We start from the raw sequence: 17,887 nt of genomic DNA, 5'->3' as shown, positions 1-17,887 counted from the left end.
GCAGTATGTCCATCTGTTGTGTGATTGATCAGTTGTTAGGTGAGCAGTATGTCCATCTGTTGTGTGATTGATCAGTTGTTATGTGAGCAGTATGTCCATCTGTTGTGTGATTGATCAGTTGTAATGTGAGCAGTATTTTTATCTGTTGTGTGATTTTGATCATGAGTAATGTGAGCAGTATTTCCACCTGTTGGGTGATTGATCAGTTGTTATGTGAGCAGTATTTCCATCTGTTGTGTGATTGATCAGTTGTTATGTGAGCAGTATTTCCATCTCTTGTGTGATTGATCAGTTGTTATGTGAGCATTATGTCCATCTGTTGTGTGATTGTTCAGTTATTATGTGATCAGTATGTCCTTAGGTTGTGTGATGATTAAATAGCTTTAAAGTGACCAGAATGTGCATCTGTTGTGTGATTGAGTAGTTTTAAAGTGACCAGTATGGTCATCTGTTGTGTGATTGATCATGAGTAATGTGACCACTTCTATTTAGCTACATCTGAGGATGTGATACCCATACATAAATGAAACCACAGAAGTTTTTTCATTAATACACGAAATTCTATTTATTTTTTTTTTAATGATAGACCCAAGAAATGACTTTGAAGCGGAATGGCCTTGGGCAGCTTGGATTCCATGTCCAAAGTGAAGGAATTGTTACTGATGTTGAGACAACAGGGTTTGCTTATGATGCTGGTCTTCGAAAAGGTAGTCGTCTTGTTGAGGTGTGTAAAATCTCAGTGGCAACCATGACACATGAGGAACTAGTAGAGTGTCTGCGAACCTCTGTAACTGTACGAGTGACAGTGATTGATCCATTTAATGATGGTACTCCCAGGTATGATTCTACTTTTAATTATAAATGTAAAATGAGTGTAACACATGTATATTACACACTATTGGTAACATTTGTATACACTGCTCACATAACTCTATTATTGTATGATGTATGTTACAGCAGTCCTTGATGTTTATATTCTAGTTGCCATTTATGGGGAATAGATTTGTATCATTTTTATTTTTCCAATCCGTAAAGATTTCCTTTGGACAATAGTATATTTACCTGTCTTATTCAGCATAACAACAAAATGATTTCAGTTGGGGTGTCTTTTTAGGGAGGAAATTGGATTAATTAAATACTGCAAATAAATTTTAAATGCATTTTTAAGATATTGAACCTGAAGTGATAATAGTATACTAATAGGAAACTAAAACTACTCTTATTCTCGGTTTGATCCTAATGATATCATATTTTTCATAGACACCTTTTCATATACACTGCACTTCATCACCATTTTCTGCTAGAATTTGAAAAAAAGCTGTACCACATTCAAGTCTGGCATGTTTGACTTGCTAGAGTTATCTTCTCGTGCTTTGACATATTGCCATGACGTTGACCTTTACAGGGGTGTGGCTATGCTACACACAGACTGTCACTCTACATCACTGAAGACATTGAAAGCAGCTCTGATGGCCACAGAGAATCTTCAACAATGGCAGAAAGGACACTCAAGAGATATGTCTAGCAGTTCTAGTGAAACTTCTTATCATTTGAGGGAGATTACACTTTCTACAAAGTTACGAGAGTCTGATGAATCACCTGAAAATATTCGTGGATCTATGACACTCCCACTCCTAAAGAAACCATTGACACCCACTAGGTACCAGTGTTAACTTTTTCCCTGCATGATCTTTATCTCTGCATGAACTGTAACTGCTTCAAAGCTTGTTTCATTTTGTTAATATGTAATATATTTTTTAATCTCAGTTATGCTGATTTTAGTTTTCAGTTATTTCTTTTTTAAGGATTCTCACTCAATTTGAATTTAGGGAAAAACCTCGATTTTTTTTTTATTTCATGTCACATGAAATGCAACACTTTGAAATAAATGTTACTGGTTTTGTTAGTGAAAATCTAAATTCTCAAAATTGTACTACATTAGAATAAAAGGCAACCAGTGTTTTACCATTCCTATGCTGTCTGAAGGCTGAGTTCACCCAAAAGAGTGTTGATTACAGCAAATTATATGGTAGTTTCTCCTTTTTTATCTTTTAGATTATATTTGGGAATATGACCTTGAAAATTAAGGTCGAATTCTCCTCTTAATCTTTTGGAAAATAGCAAAAGTGGAAATCTTGTTCTTATATTTTTACACAGTTATTGCCATCAATGACACTTGAACCTTCATGTTAAACAAAGAGAATAAGAATCAACATAATGTCATTTATAAACATTGATTAAACATTTGATGTCCAGGATACAGGGGTGAAAAACTTAATCAAAATGGAGCTTGGTTGTCTTTAAAGCAAATAATTGTTAATGTTCCCTATTTGTTGATTTTTAACAAACTTTATATGGAATATTGACAGGACTTAAATGTCAAACATACACATCTATTGGTTATTTGGTAGATATAGCTGTGACATATTGAGTTGTATATGGTGTCTTATTTGGTAGATATAGCTGTGACATAATGAGTTGTATATTATTTGGTAGATATATCTGTGACATAATGAGTTGTATATCATGTCTTATTTGATAGATATATCTGTGACATAGTGAGTTGTGACATAATGAGTTGTATATTATTTGGTAGATATATCTGTAACATAATGAGTTGTATATCATGTCTTATTTGATAGATATATCTGTGACATAGTGAGTTGTATATTGTGTCTTATTTGGTAGATATAGCTTTGACATAGTGAGTTGTATATTGTGTCTTATTTGGTAGATATAGCTTTGACATAGTGAGTTGTATATTATTTGGTAGATATATCTGTGACATAATGAGTTGTATATTATTTGGTAGATATATCTGTGACATAGTGAGTTGTATATTATTTGGTAGATATATCTGTGACATAGTGAGTTGTATATTGTGTCTTATTTGGTAGATATATCTGTGACATAGTGAGTTGTATATTGCGTCTTATTTGGTAGATATATCTGTGACATAGTGAGTTGTATATTGTTTGGTAGATATATCTGTGACATAGTGAGTTGTGTCTTATTTGGTAGATATATCTGTGACATAGTGAGTTGTATATTATTTGGTAGATATAGCTTTGACATAGTGAGTTGTATATTGTGTCTTATTTTCAGCTCTGCTTTAGATTGACTTTCTTTAAATGTTAGATCCTTAGCATGACATCATGTGAAATCCCTACTTAACGTGTAAACTTCTCATTATAACATTATTGAACTCTATTTTGTTTATCTATTTCAGTACTCTGATCATAAAATAGCTTTACTGTCTACTTCTGACATCACTGTTTGTATTTTCCATTATCCTAATTATAGCTTTAGGAAAGTATAAAGTCATGAGTGTCCCTGACTGTTAGTTCCTCCATCTATTCATGCACTACACATTTAATTAACTCCTAATAAGCTACTTGATGGATTTCAATAAAACTTTGCAGGAATTTTCACATTTTTAATGATCCTGTGCATTGTCTGTCTTGGTTTTTGAATACTTTCAAATGTCCTTCTCATATTATTTTTTTACCACAAGTTGAATTTAAATGAAACCTTTAAAGCATTGATGTCATATAATGCTACAGTACTCTGCATTTCATATTTTGTTGTTTTTGTTTTTGTTTTTTTTTTTTATCAACATGGACACAGGATTTCAAATTGCTAAACGGAAAATTTGCCATTAATGGATAAGGATTGCCAATCTTTAACTATAGTGAGTTCCGAAATTATTCTGTGTATATTGCATATTTTTTATTCTATGTCAAAATGTGATAAAAAGATCCAAATAATACGCTCCCAAAGTTGTATTATCAACTTGGTTCTGTATACTTGTGGCAAGAAAAAGCATCAATATTCAGTTTGTACCTGCATTTTCAGGAGCTGAAAAACAGCATAATGGCAGCTTCATTTGTGTATACTTGCGTATGTGCAATTGAGTGCCAAACCAGTTTCGGAAAATATTTGCTAGCTTCGATAATTAAATACAAATCGGATCATGGTTTTTCCAAGATAGGGTTGGCCTTATAGTCTGCAGTATGGCTCCCGGATGTTTACAAAAATTACGTCATCAATATTACCCATAATTCTTGGGTCATAAAAATTGTGAAACGAAAATAATTGATAAAAGAAAGAATTGAAACGAAACAATTCGATAAAATGAATCAAATCGTAATAAAAACACAATTAAACTATACTAAATGAAACAGAATGCAGAGAAACTAAATACAATAAAAGAAATCTTTTAAGATGTTTCGCTAATTTTAAGAACCATAATCTTAACCAGTGCCAGACAATTCGACCCAAAGACATCTCGGACTACGAAAACCAATAATTCTTTATGAAATGCCAGACATTTCGGCCAATAGACATATCAGACCATGACAATTAGTATAATGCTTTAGGGCAAATATATATCATTACAAAATTTACCATACTTGAAGATAGAACATATCAAATAAGAGCTGACTAAAATTTTGTTTTTATTAATGTTTCTTCAGGAGCGTTAAAAGGTTTCACCTTCATCATATTCTCTGATTTTATACTTCAACAGTTAAATACATAGCAGTAAATTATTATCATTGCACGTCTTTAGTTTTAAAGTTTTAAGATGTTTATTTAAAAGTTATCTATTTTTAGCTGTGTTGATGAACTAGTTTACTACCATTGATCCATTGATTTGGCCAAATACCAGTAGTTTATTTTACTTAGAACCATTTCATAAAAAGGGCAAAGCACTTTGATAGTACCCTCTCTCCATCTTATAAAGTAATACATGAACCATTGCATAAAAATTAAGTACTGGTGTATACCTTCTTACATGTATTTAATATTTTTTGATACATTTGGAAGGTTATGCACAACTAGACGAAGGTTTATGAGCTTTGCAGAATTTCTTGTTGTCTCCCATGTTTGTCCACTGCTTAGCTAGCTCTATATTTCCTGCTTTAAGAGTGTCATAGAACATTATCTAATGAATGGCTTTATCTTTATAAAGAAACTTCTTGTTTTCTTTTAATTTCAGAATGGACATGAAAAATTCTCCATTCAGTTCAGTAACTCATCAGCACAGAGTTGGAAGTCTTCATCGAAATCCTTCTCTCCAACATGCTTACACTGATCCTGTGTTAGAGAGACATCATTATAGTAGTACAGAGGATATTAAGCATGAGAGAGCTAGTTCTAGGGATAGCTCAGATTATGCTTATCTTATCAGTAAGTTAAACCTTTATATTGTGGATGTGATGCTTAAATCACTAATTGGGATGTAGAGACAAATTAATACAAATGTCAAACTTGACAGGGAAAAGAAAAAAAAAATAAATATTCACGTTAGTTGGCTTTGTAAACGTTGAAAAATAAATGTTTAGTAGATTGATAAATGATTACTGTTACAATTATCATGCCAAGGTATAGAAATGGTATTTGATTTTTGTGAAATGTTTTAGTTGAGATTTCGTTCCTTGTATCTTCACCTTTGGGATTAAAGTAGGGGCAAAACTATTGGTCGATCTTTATAAAATTTTACAAGGTTCCATACCATAAAAAGAAAGGTTTGTATCAGTTTTTGGTGTTATGGCTTTAACTGCTGAGGAAGTAAGGGCCTTAAGAAGCCAGTCACAAGTATTTTTCTGTTTTGTTCAGATAGATCTTTATCAAACAACTTAACAGCTCACGAGAGACATGATCACTTAACACAATAGTTACATAATGAATAGATCAACACAAATTTTCAGAGGAAGCATATTGCTTACTCAATGACAGATAAAGGATTTGGTATGGGAAACCATGAGATGTATCATGTTGAAAAAGAGCAGGTTATAAAGAAAGTAGTTCTTAAGGCCATGGAGAGAAGTCAATTAAGAGAAAGCAATTCTTTGGGCCATTGAGAGGAGTCAAGAGAAAGCTGTTCTTAATGCCATGGAGAAATGTCAGTGAAGAGAAAGCAGTTCTTAAAGCCATGGAGAAAAGTCAATTAAGAGACAGCAGAGGGAAACAAGTGAAGATGGAAAGAAGAAAAAGCATAAATAGATGTCTTCTTTGTTTCTGTTGTTATATTATGCCTGGTGTAATACAAGATTTGCTAGATTTGTAGGTGGAAACGAAAGATTTTCCGCGCAAAACCTTCACTTAAACCCCCATATATTCGTATTAATGTATTTAAAAATCTGTATACATTCTTTATCAGCCCTATGAATTGAAAAAAAGAAACCTCCTACAGTCCTATATTTATTTTTAGACCAAAGGTGGTTTGACACCTATGATATGCCCTCCTTATTGTCTATAGGCATTTAGAGTCATGTTAGTTACTTGGGTGAAATTAATGATCGATTCGAAAGTGAAACATAAGGTGTCATACCACAAAAGAAAGGCTGGGAAAGGTTATGGGTTGATACTTGAAAAGTCAGAGAAGTAGAGCTCAAGAGAGCCAGAAACTAGCCTGATGTCTGAACAATAATTGAGTTAATTTTATATTGAAAGTTGTTTAACTTGTTTATTGAATGTTTTTTTTTTCATACTGGGTTAGGAGAAGGTTAGGTTTAATGCCTGCTGTTTTTCATGATTGGAATATCAGTTATTACAATCTGTATAGATCTTATGTTTACTCTTAGTACTTATCATGCAGACTTAAAATAAAACTTATTCATTTTTTATTCAAAATCATTGTTGTTACTTTCAGGTCCTAGTCCTATTAACAGATCTAAAGTGAACCAGTTCAAGTATACTGGTCCCCGATGGGGAGATAACTCTAGTGAACAGTCAGATCACGCCTCAAGTATGACCTCCATTCCAGGAGTATATAGTGCTACTGGGTACCGTAAACCCACATTCTTATCAGATAATTCTGTACAACATGGCAATATTGCATTAGAACTGTTAAAACAGTCACAAAACACTAAATTTCTGTTAAATCGAGGACCAGAGCAACCGAAAACAAATAATCTGAGTGATACATCGTTTTCCAGTAGTTCATCATCGGGGCCACGGAACTATACTGATAGCAAAGGTTTGTGTTTTATAACTCCATCAGAATTAAAATAAAATATAAGTGGAACATACACATTAAATATCAATGGAGCTAACACATTAAATATCAATGGAACATTTTCATTAAATATCAATGGAACATTCACATTGAATATATATTGTACTTTATCATGCTGTAAAAGATACTTCTTTAGGTTTCCAGTTAATGCAATGCAATGTTCAATGGTTGAACAGGATGTGAATTGTCTAATTATAATTTTTAAATGGTTGAACAGGACGTGAATTGTCTAATTATAATGTTCAAATGGTTGAACAGGACGTGAATTGTCTAATTATAATGTTTAAATGGTTGAACAGACCATGAATTGTCTAATTTTACAAAGGATTTGGCATATATTTGTTTATTTCAGAAGATATCTCTCGGTTCCGACAGAAGACTGCTGCACAGAAAATAGTACAAAAAACAGACTCACCAATAAGTAGTGCTAACAGCAGTCCTAAACCACAACATAGGTTAGTATGCCAGCAAAGTTGCCTAATATTGATAGCATGTTGAATTAAGTAAAACATTTACCAAAAAAACCTGCCTGTAATGTTGGCATTGAATGTAATGTCTATATCATATAGGCTCTCTAGTGAATTTTGATACATGTTGAAACATTACACTGGGGTAAAGCGGCTGACTCTAACAGCCGTTACATTCATCCCAAGATGGAAGATGGAAATTCCGGTCAGAATGTTTTCCTCTAATAAAGTTGTCTATTCAAGTTATTCAACAAAATAAATATGACAGATAGTCATTCATCAATGCTGGATATTTGAAGCAGGAAGCATGTGGGTAAAATGTATGATTTATGAGATATTGCAAGGTAAAAAATAAAAGGTAAAAGGTAAAAATATCAGCAGGATGGTTGTAACGAAGAATGTGGGATGACTGTAATAGAACAAGAGACTAACAAACAGGATGACTGTAACAGGTTTATTTAATATGATATATGAAATGTTGACCAAAATATTGTACATGTAAAAGATATTGATATGGGTAAAATAGTTACTGAATTAATCTAAGTTTAGGTGTTTATCCACAACTAAAAATAGACTGGGAAGAAACTATATCATTCTTATACTTGATTAAGTTAATATTTGACAGTTTTATTGATTGTTTAATTTTATTATCAAAAAAAATTTTCCTTTCCTCTCTTTTGTTGGCTACAGGTTTATCTCATTGTCAAATTAACTGGAGTGTTAAAGGTGCATATTATAGCTTTGTAATAATTTATGTTATGTCTTAGAGAAGGTATAATAATGATGTATGAAAAATGAATTAAACTGAAGCAAGTATATCTAACTTATTTGGCCGCTTATTCAAGTGAATGGTTTTCAATTCATCGAAGCCTCAACTGCCCCCTTCTCATTGTACATAGGTATTATTCTGTTTTAAGGCCAAGAAAAAAAACATGCTTGTTTAAGGTTTCTAGAAAAATCGCCAGCTGCCATAATGTTTCACCAATTTTCAGAAATTAGAGCCAAAGGTTGCCAAAACAGTTATACTTTTTTAAAAAAAATATGACAGTATTAAGACACTTCCTGATGGGAAATTCATTGTGAATTGGATTTAATTTATTCTGTTATTGCATAAGTCTGTTTCTGAATGTATCACATGGCTAAACAGGGCTGTGAAGCTTGTATGTAGCCACATGCATATGGCCATAATAGTGTTGACCTTTTACCAGATGATGAGAGTTTTGATTGGCTCAATAATATATTTACATTTGATTGACAACTCCCATGAAGATATTGTCAGCCACGGTGGTCTGGTCTAATTGCCTTTAATTGCCTTCAGTCATCAATTGGTCATGGTCAATTAACTCTTACCAGGTGTAAACACAATTGTTTAATTAGAAAGAATATCTATTGCAGATAAACATCCTGCCAATTTTAAAAAACAAAACCTAGGCACCAAGAAGAAAATGGCCAACTGGTTATTTTTGTCGCCAGATGAAATAAAAATTCGCAAATTGCAACATTGGCGAAGCCCAGCACGACCCCTGGTTCAGATCTCACATAAAATTGTATTATGAAATTAGAAATTATACATGTATGCCACACATACACTCCCCGCCTTATGCAAGCCAGCTATATTGCCTACTGCACATGGAAGCCATACATGTACATTATCACGATGTTTCTGCATTACTTAACACGGAGGTATATTTTTTACTTTGCTGTTCAGCTGTTACATTTAGGATTGTTGCTTCACGGAAAGATTTGGAAATTCTTCAGAGATGGAATTGTCGAATCCATTGATTCAACTCACTTAATTGTTTTCAGGATTTTGTACAAAACACCATGTGTAGTAGAAGCCATTTGGAATGAATTTATCAAGTATATCAATTTTAACATAATTCAGTGAAATTTTTTGCCATTCAACACTTGTCATTTTGGTAAAGTACAACTCTCATCACGAAATATTTTTGTTTCTAATGTTAGGGACATCTCTATCTGCATGTTACCGTCATCCTTAGAAAAACAAGGTTCTTCGTTACAGTTATCCCACCGATACTTTTACCTTGTAATTTCTCACTAATCATACATTTTACCCATATGCTTCCCACTTCAAATATCAAGCATTCATGAATGATCCTCCATCTTGGGATGACAATAACGCTAGTGATTAGGTCTGCAGATAATCAGCATATAAGTAGTATCTTTTTCTTGACAATTTGTTTTTTTAAACTTTTACCAGGCAGATTTTATAACAGTCTTGATTAAAGAAAAATTAATTGATCCTTTGATTTCACATAATACTTCTCCACCTTGTCATATAGGAGATAGTCACTGCTTCTCCACCCCTGTCATATAGGAGATAGTCACTGCTTCTCCACCCCTGTCATATAGGAGATAGTCACTGCTTCTCCACCCCTGTCATATAGGAGATAAAGTCACTGCTTCTCCACCCCTGTCATATAGGAGATAGAGTCACTGCTTCTCCACCCCTGACATATAAGAGATAATATAATATGTCATAGAATGTAAACCACAATCAATCAATCAATCAATCATTCTGCAAGAGTAAAAACTATTTAAAGTTAATACAAACACTTTATTATATAGATAACAGTGATTTCAATGATTCACACTGTGAAATAAATTTGATAATTTCACTGTTTGACTTTTTCCTGCCAAAACGTCACAACACAAATATCATTACGCCGTTCACAAAATTTAAAATTTATGCTGGAAAAATGGAGGAAATCTATATAATAAATAGGATAATCGATTAGTTTTCTTGAATAACCAAAATATGATCAAAATTATTTAATAAACAGCAAATAAGCAACTGACAAGTCAAAAGCACTAAACATGTATGTATAGATAAAAACTGTATTGTAGGAATATCTATGGTACATCATCAGAAGAATCATTGAATAGCAGATTAAGACCTGGTGTGACATCCTCTACAAAACCTACACGTCCTGATTTCCAGGCAGAATTAAAGAGGCTTATTGATCCAGAATTAGCTGATAAAGATCTGAAGGGATATCTGGTATTTATTATATAGATATCAGTGATTTATGGAATGTTCTCAGTGTAAAATAATTCTTTAATTCACACTGAAATAAATTTGCTAATTTTACTCTTGGTTTCTCTCCCACCAAAAAGTCCCAAGAAGAATATTCTTCTTTACAAAATATTAAATGTTGATCAATAAATTATACAGAAAATCAATATGATAAAAAGGAAAATCTACAAATAACTAAAAACTTATGACCACTTGATGAAAAGTTCTGGTATTTGTATCATGTTTTTTGTTACTCATTCTTTCAAGTTAATTATCCTATTAGTCACTGACTCCTGACATCTGTAGATATCTGGTATGAGTTTCAAAAGACAATTGAGGGGTTTTCTGGAGATGATGCCTTGCATGAAATTGAAACAACTTGATTGAGAGCACATTTTTACCATCAAAACTGTATGTTACCAGAAGTTATAAATTTTTATTTGGGGAGGGGGGAATGACCCCATTGATTGGAATTCAATTTTCAAACAAACCCCCTAACAATATTTATAAATAGCAATTGATCCCCCCTCCCAACCAAGAAAAAAACAATGAACTGCACACCACCCTACTCCCTCTTTCCATGAAGATTTAAATTGAACAGCCTGAACTATGCATTAAACACAGTTTCATTACTGTCATGAAAACCAAAAAAAAAATGATAACTTTTTGCAGGCAAAGAAATCTGAAGGAAAGCATTCCACCAGATTGAAAAGGACGATGTCAGATGAAAGTTTACATAATCAGAAATTTACCTCTGCACCTCTAAAGTTGGAAACCCATCTGACAGATGTGATATTTACCACAGCTTCACCCCCAGATAAATCTGCAAGGTAAGTAAACCCTATAACGTGTATCTTAGCTACTACTAGGCAAATTACAAAGCATTTCATAAATCACTCTTCATATTTCCAGCTAATATTTAATGTTTATTTGTAAATCAAGTTGCATTTTTAAATGAATGAAAGCAAAATTATTGTAGTTGTTGTCGTTGATACAGTTCCGAATTTGAATATGAATCAAGCATTTGACACATGCTAAGAATATGAATAGAATTGAGTGGTCCCTTTTAAGCCTCTCATTCCTGAACAGTTAAAGTTTTAACACAATCAGGGGACTGTCTTACTTACTTCGTTATTTGTATCGGTCCTTTATATTAGAAACTTTTTTTCAAAATTAGGATTATCTCCCTTTTTATTTTTTAAAAGTTTTATATCACGTAAGATGTTAGAAATATTGATGCGTTTTTTTCTAGCAGTAAATTTTTTAATTGTTTTGTAATGCATATTTATATAAATGATGAATAAAAAAACAAATCTTTTTGTTGCTGTTGTAGTTGTTTTATTAACTTATAAACTTTCTCTTTTATCTGTGTACTTGTTTGTCCTTCTTATGATTTGTTTGTGAGAGATCCCCCCCCCACAAAAAAAAAAAAAAAAAGAGAAGAAGCATGTGGTTTAATTGTTCCATAGTATTGAGATCAGTTGCCCTTCTCTTTTTACTGGCAATTTCAAAATTGTGAAGAATTTTAATCATCGAACCAGTCTGCTGTAATTTACACAGCATATTCGATCCTTTGTAGCGTGAAAAACTATCATTTTGATAGTACTACCAATAAACGTAATCATTGAATCAATAGTGATAAAAGTTCTGGGATTCTCATAGGCTAATTATCTTAAATGGCTTGAGTGACATTATTTGATTGATATTTTACTGAATAATAAAACAAAAATACAGGTAAGATTAGTCAATCTTCTTAATGTATGTCTATCAACCCTGAAACTGTTGATTAATCAATTACCATGAATTTCAGACAACTTGTGTCCGATGTTTACATAAGAATTAAATTGACCCTTCGTTTTATCCAGGCAAACTTCAGCAATATGTCTGTCGCTGGGCCATAAGAAATACTTTGTTATATCCCAGATTTCGCTTTGACAAATTTGTGATTTCAATGAGGAAATGTTTTAAAACACAGGGACTGGGAAATATGTTTTAATTCGTTACAAGCCTATACGTTATAAGCCTATTCATTATAAGCCTGTACGTTATAAGCCTATTCATTATAAGCCTGTACGTTATAAGCCTATTCATTATAAGCCTGTACGTTATAAGCCTATTCATTATAAGCCTGTACGTTATAAGCCTATTCATTATAAGCCTGTACGTTATAAGCCTATTCATTATAAGCCTATACGTTATAAGCCTGTATGTTATAAGCCTGTACGTTATAAGCCTATACATTATAAGCCTTTACCTTATAAGCCTTTACCTTATAAGCCTATACCTTATAAGCCTGTATGTTATAAGCCTGTTATAAACCTTTACCTTATAAGCCTATACGTTATAAGCCTTTACCTTATAAGCCTATACGTTATAAGCCTTTACCTTATAAGCCTATACGTTGTAAGCCTTTACCTTATAAGCCTATACGTTATAAGCAAACACTACTGTAGTTACTCTTTTAGCAAACGGCAATCACCCAGTCTACAATCCAAGTTTGCTGAGGAAAATCCAGCAATGAGCAACAGCGTTCCCTTACCAGAATCAACATCTGGATTAGAATGGTCAAATCTTGTCAGTGTTGCTACTAAAGCTATTGAAGGTAAGTTTGATCATTGTAGGCAACTCAGAATGACTTACATAGCAAAAATAAATCTAATTTGATTTCAGAAAAATCCTTTGCTCAAAATTATTTTTAGGATCACAAAGTAGTTGCAGTTGTATAATTGTGTATTGCTTGTCGTCATTGGCATCATCATACATAGACATTTCCTGTCTTGACAACTATTTTGCCAAAAAGGGGCGGCCAGAAACCAGCATTTTCCTGTTGTCTGGATACTAACTTGACCATAAATAAATGGATTGCATTGAAATTGTACCATAAAATGACATTACCCAAAAGGAAGTCTTGGATTCATTTTTTTTTGTGGGGGGAGGTGTCACTGGAACCATTTCTGAATAAAGTCGAAAAAGGGGCCATTTGATTCTGGTCATATTCTTACCCTGTATCGAATATTTAATTGCAATCAAAATTTATTTATAGAACTGTATCAAACCTAAATGTTGTATCCATACTTGTGAATCTATTAATTAAGAAACTGTTTTTAAATTGTTCCATAGGGTCCAAAATTAAATTTGTAAGGCTTTGTCAAGAAATTGATTTCTTGCAGCAATACAATATGCCTAATCTAACCTTGTATTTAGATTTTCTATTATTGGCCCTATTTTCAAGTTCATTGTATAAATTGAGGTTCAAAGTTAAAATTAGTTTTATGACAATAAATTGAATTCTTAGTGAATATTTCCCAACTCCATGGTGTGGCAGTAGTAATAAACTTGTTCCAACTCCATGACAAGTCTGTAGTAATAAACTTGTCCCACCTCCATGACATGTCAATAGTAATAAACTTGTTCCACCTCCATGGTCATGTCTATAGTAATATACTTGTCCCACCTCCATGGTCATGTCTGTAGTAATAAACTTGACCCACCTCCATGACTTGTCTATAGCTATAAACTTGTCACACCTCCATAACAAGTCTGTTGTAATAAACTTGCCACCTCCATGACATGTCAGTAGTAATAAACTTGTCCCAACTCCATGACATGTCTGTAGTTATAAACTTGCCCCACCTCCACAGCAAGTCTGTAGTAATAAACTGGTCCCACCTCCACGACATGTCAGTAGTAATAAACTTGTCACACCTCCATGACACGTCTGTAGTAATAAAATTGTCCTACCTCCATTACAAGTCTGTAGTAATAAACTTGTTCCACCTCCATGACAAGCCTGTAGTAATAAACTTATCCCACCTCCATGACATGTCAGTAGTAATAAATTTGTCCCACCTCCATGACATGTCTGTAGTAATAAAATTGTACCACCTCCATGACAAGTATGTAGTAATAAACTTGTCCCACCTCCACGACATGTCAGTAGTAATAAACTTGTCCCACCTCCATGACATGTCAGTAGTAATAAATTTGTCCCACCTCCATGACATGTCTGTAGTAATAAATTGTACCACCTCTATGACATGTCTGTAGTAATAAACTTGTCCCACTTCTTGACATGTCAGTAGTAATAAACTTGTTCCACATCCACGACAAGTCTGTAGTTATAAACTTGTCCCACCTCCACGATAAGTCTGTAGTTATAAACTTGTCCTAACTCCATGACAAGTCTGTAGTTATCGACTTGTCCCACCTCCACGATAAGTCTGTAGTTGTAAACTTGTCCCACCTCCATGACTTGTCTATAGTAATAAACTTGTCCCACCTCCATGACTTATCTATAGTAATAAACTTGTCCCACCTCCATGACATGTCTGTAGTAGTTAACTTGTCCCACCTCCATGACATGTCTGTAGTAATAAACCTTTATTTGTAGGTAGTACTCATAGAACTACAGAGACCAGACAGACTAAACACGAAAGGTTTGTTGTGTAACAGTATATGTTTATGATTACCCTCACAAATAGTCAATAAGTATATACATGCCTGCTCCAATAATTTTTGTCCACTTGACCATTTAAGTTCCTCATTGGAATGTGTTGACTTTTAAATTGGTCAAGCATCCACTTCATCAGTAAACAGGTGTGCCTGTTAGTATTTGTTATGCAGCTTCTAACAAAATGGTTTGTTTAGTTTATGTGCGACGTTTGTCTTGGTCACACACATAATGGGTTATACACTCCTTGAGACGTTTAGGTTTCCCGAATGCATGATACCTAAACACACGCCAAATGCTCACTTAACACAGGATAAACAAATGCTTATATTGTCAGTTTAAATGACACTCCTATCGTGTGTAAAAGCACAATAAACAAACACTCCCAGTGTACTTTTAAACACGATAGAGAAATGCTCATAGCATGCATTAAATGCATGATAGACGAACGATGAAAAATATTAATATTTACCAAAAATGAAGAAAGGGAAAACAGAAAATAGAACTAATGAAAATACAAAAAATATAAAAATAGCAGTTGAATGAAGTTAATAATGAATGTACAAAAATAAACAAATGCTTTTATCGTTTGTTTAAAGGATTGCTCTTATCTTGCATTTAAACGAACACTTGTATCTTGCGTTGATATTATTTTGTGAGATTCATTAGTCCAGTCAGTCTAACAAAATATTATCATAAATGTAAAGAAATTGCTACAGAAGATTTTTAAGTTCTATTTATATTATTATGACCCGAGTAAAACACAAAAGCTGTCATTTGGAAACCTTGAAATAAGCATTTCATGTATCAATATTAACATTGGGAAGGGGAGATGCATCAAAATTAGATACAAAATCACAATTATGATAAATAAAATGTGGAGATATTAGACATGTTAGCATTAGTAGGATCATCTACGACCTAAAAACAGTTTTTAAGTAAAGACATTTTCTGTTGCAATTTGTTTAAGATTTATTTTGACTGGACTACATGAATTTAATTGACCTTAGAAAATTAATGTGTTGATAGTAACATCATTTTAAAAATTTTAAAATTAAGGTTTGAGCTAGTGTATGTAAAGTTTGAGATAGTGTATGTAAGGTGATCTTTATCTGTAGTAATGTCTGGAGGTCAGTGGTAGCCAACCCTCAACAGAGAATCTTAGAGTTAGAGACTAAAGTCAAACAACTGGAAGATGATCTGGCTAAGGTAAGATTACTCTTAGCTTTAGCTTCCTACACAAAAAATTGTCTTCTGTGTCATTGTAGTCATTTTCTGTAGACACTTGTTTTTTGTGCAATAACTAAAATGTTAGTCGGTTGATTTTGATAACAAGGTTGTTATTTATTTTGGGGGTTATTGCCATTTTAGGGGTCAAAAACGGGTCAGAAACTTGACTATTAGTGAATAGATCTCTTAGATGTACAACAAGATCCCATATCACAAAAGAAAGACTGGATTGATTTACTTAAGCCAAGTAAGAGTAAGGGTCCACAAACAGGTCAGAAACAAGTATTTTTTCTGATTTCTTGATAATAACTTCAGTAAAAGGGAATGGATCACTTTTAAAGTTTTCCACAAGGTGCCATACTCCCAAATAAATATTAGGATTGATTTTGGAGATTTCAACTAGAACCGTTTTGGAAAAGGGACCAAAAAGTGACCACTTCGTTTCTGGTCAAATTCATATCCTGTGTCAAATATTTTATCATAATCAAAATTCAAAGATGTATCAAGTTTGAATGCCAACTATTCAGGTTTCAACCTCTGTGGTCATATCAAGCTGCACCCTGTGAAGCATTTGATTTGAATAGATCTGGTATGCCATATGTTGTGTTTATTTTATTCAGAATGCAGTGCTACTTCTGGCTTAACTGAATTTTGAGTTGCTAATGGATTTTTGTCATGACCCAAAAATAACATGAAAACAATTATGCCTTTTTAGCTCACCTTGCTAAAGGTCATGTGGGCTGTTGCCATCACTTGGCATCTGTCGTTGTTAACAATTTTTCAAAACTTTTCTTCTCTGACACTACTCAACCAATTGAAACCAAACTTGGTATGAATATTCCTTGGTGTATCCTGCAAAGTGGGGATTTTTGATCCGTCAAAAAACATGGCTGCCGTTAATAAAAATAGAACATGGAGGTCAGATGGTAGTTTTTCACATATATCTCCAAAACTGTTAAGTTCAACCAAATTCTGACTGGGTAAAAAGTGTTCAGTATGATGATATCTATCTGTGGTCTAATTTTCATTTTAATCTGTTAAGCCATGTTTGAGTAATTGCCCTTTTTCTTTTTTTTTTCCTATTTTTAATATTATTTCTTTCAAAGATCTCCTCTTACACTACTTGACCAATTAGAACCAAACTTGGTATGATTGTTCCTTTGGGTATTTTTCATAGAACAGTAGTAGGGATATTTGATCCATTGAAAAACATTGCTGCTGTTGCTAAAAATAGAACAAAGGGGTCGGTCAGAATTTTTTCTTATATATTTCCAAAACCATTAGGTTTAGCCAAATTCTTTCAATTGCTGAAATTTTCCTTATTGTAAGAGTTATTGCCATTGAAAGGTGAAAAAGGACGTTTTTTTTTCAGCCAATATCTTGAAAACTATAATAGGTAAATTGAAACTTTCAGTTGCTGAAATGATCCTTATGATAAGGCCTACAAAAGTGTGGGGATCAAAGTTTTCAGACAACTCTTTAATAGAGTTATTGGCCTTGAAAGGCAAAAAACTATGTTTTAGCAGTTTTCAGCCATTATCTTGAACACTATAATAGATAGAATGAAACTTTCAATTGATGAAATGATCCTTATGATAAGTCCTACCAAAGTAAAAGTTGTTGGACAACTCCTTGTTAGAGTTATTGCCCTTAAAAGGCAATAATTTAAACAGATGAGTGAT

General features: G+C 33.1%; 1 protein-coding gene across 3 annotated transcripts in view; it reads left to right on the top strand.

The window, feature by feature from the left end:
* Positions 1-17,887, top strand: part of LOC148623252 (signal-induced proliferation-associated 1-like protein 2) — a 51,481-nt gene that overhangs the window by 30,705 nt on the left and 2,889 nt on the right. Inside the window, exons 14-23 of one of the 3 annotated variants that reach the window (XM_088564947.1) lie at positions 587-837; positions 1,406-1,660; positions 5,000-5,190; positions 6,656-6,982; positions 7,374-7,476; positions 10,357-10,510; positions 11,198-11,355; positions 12,991-13,127; positions 14,916-14,961; positions 16,094-16,184. In XM_088564947.1, coding sequence (XP_088421073.1) covers positions 587-837; positions 1,406-1,660; positions 5,000-5,190; positions 6,656-6,982; positions 7,374-7,476; positions 10,357-10,510; positions 11,198-11,355; positions 12,991-13,127; positions 14,916-14,961; positions 16,094-16,184 — 1,713 coding nt within the window. The remainder of the gene's footprint in view (positions 1-586; positions 838-1,405; positions 1,661-4,999; positions 5,191-6,655; positions 6,983-7,373; positions 7,477-10,356; positions 10,511-11,197; positions 11,356-12,990; positions 13,128-14,915; positions 14,962-16,093; positions 16,185-17,887) is intronic. The other 2 variants (XM_088564948.1, XM_088564949.1) reach the window with 2 other exon arrangements.

Source organism: Perna viridis, chromosome 2 (assembly GCF_037379345.1).
Source record: "Perna viridis isolate PV_CMFRI_1.1 ecotype Kerala chromosome 2, ASM3737934v1, whole genome shotgun sequence".
In the NCBI taxonomy this organism is placed as follows: domain Eukaryota; kingdom Metazoa; phylum Mollusca; class Bivalvia; order Mytilida; family Mytilidae; genus Perna; species Perna viridis.
Note: the sequence above shows the minus strand (reverse complement) of the source record. Positions and strands in the feature narration are given on the sequence as shown.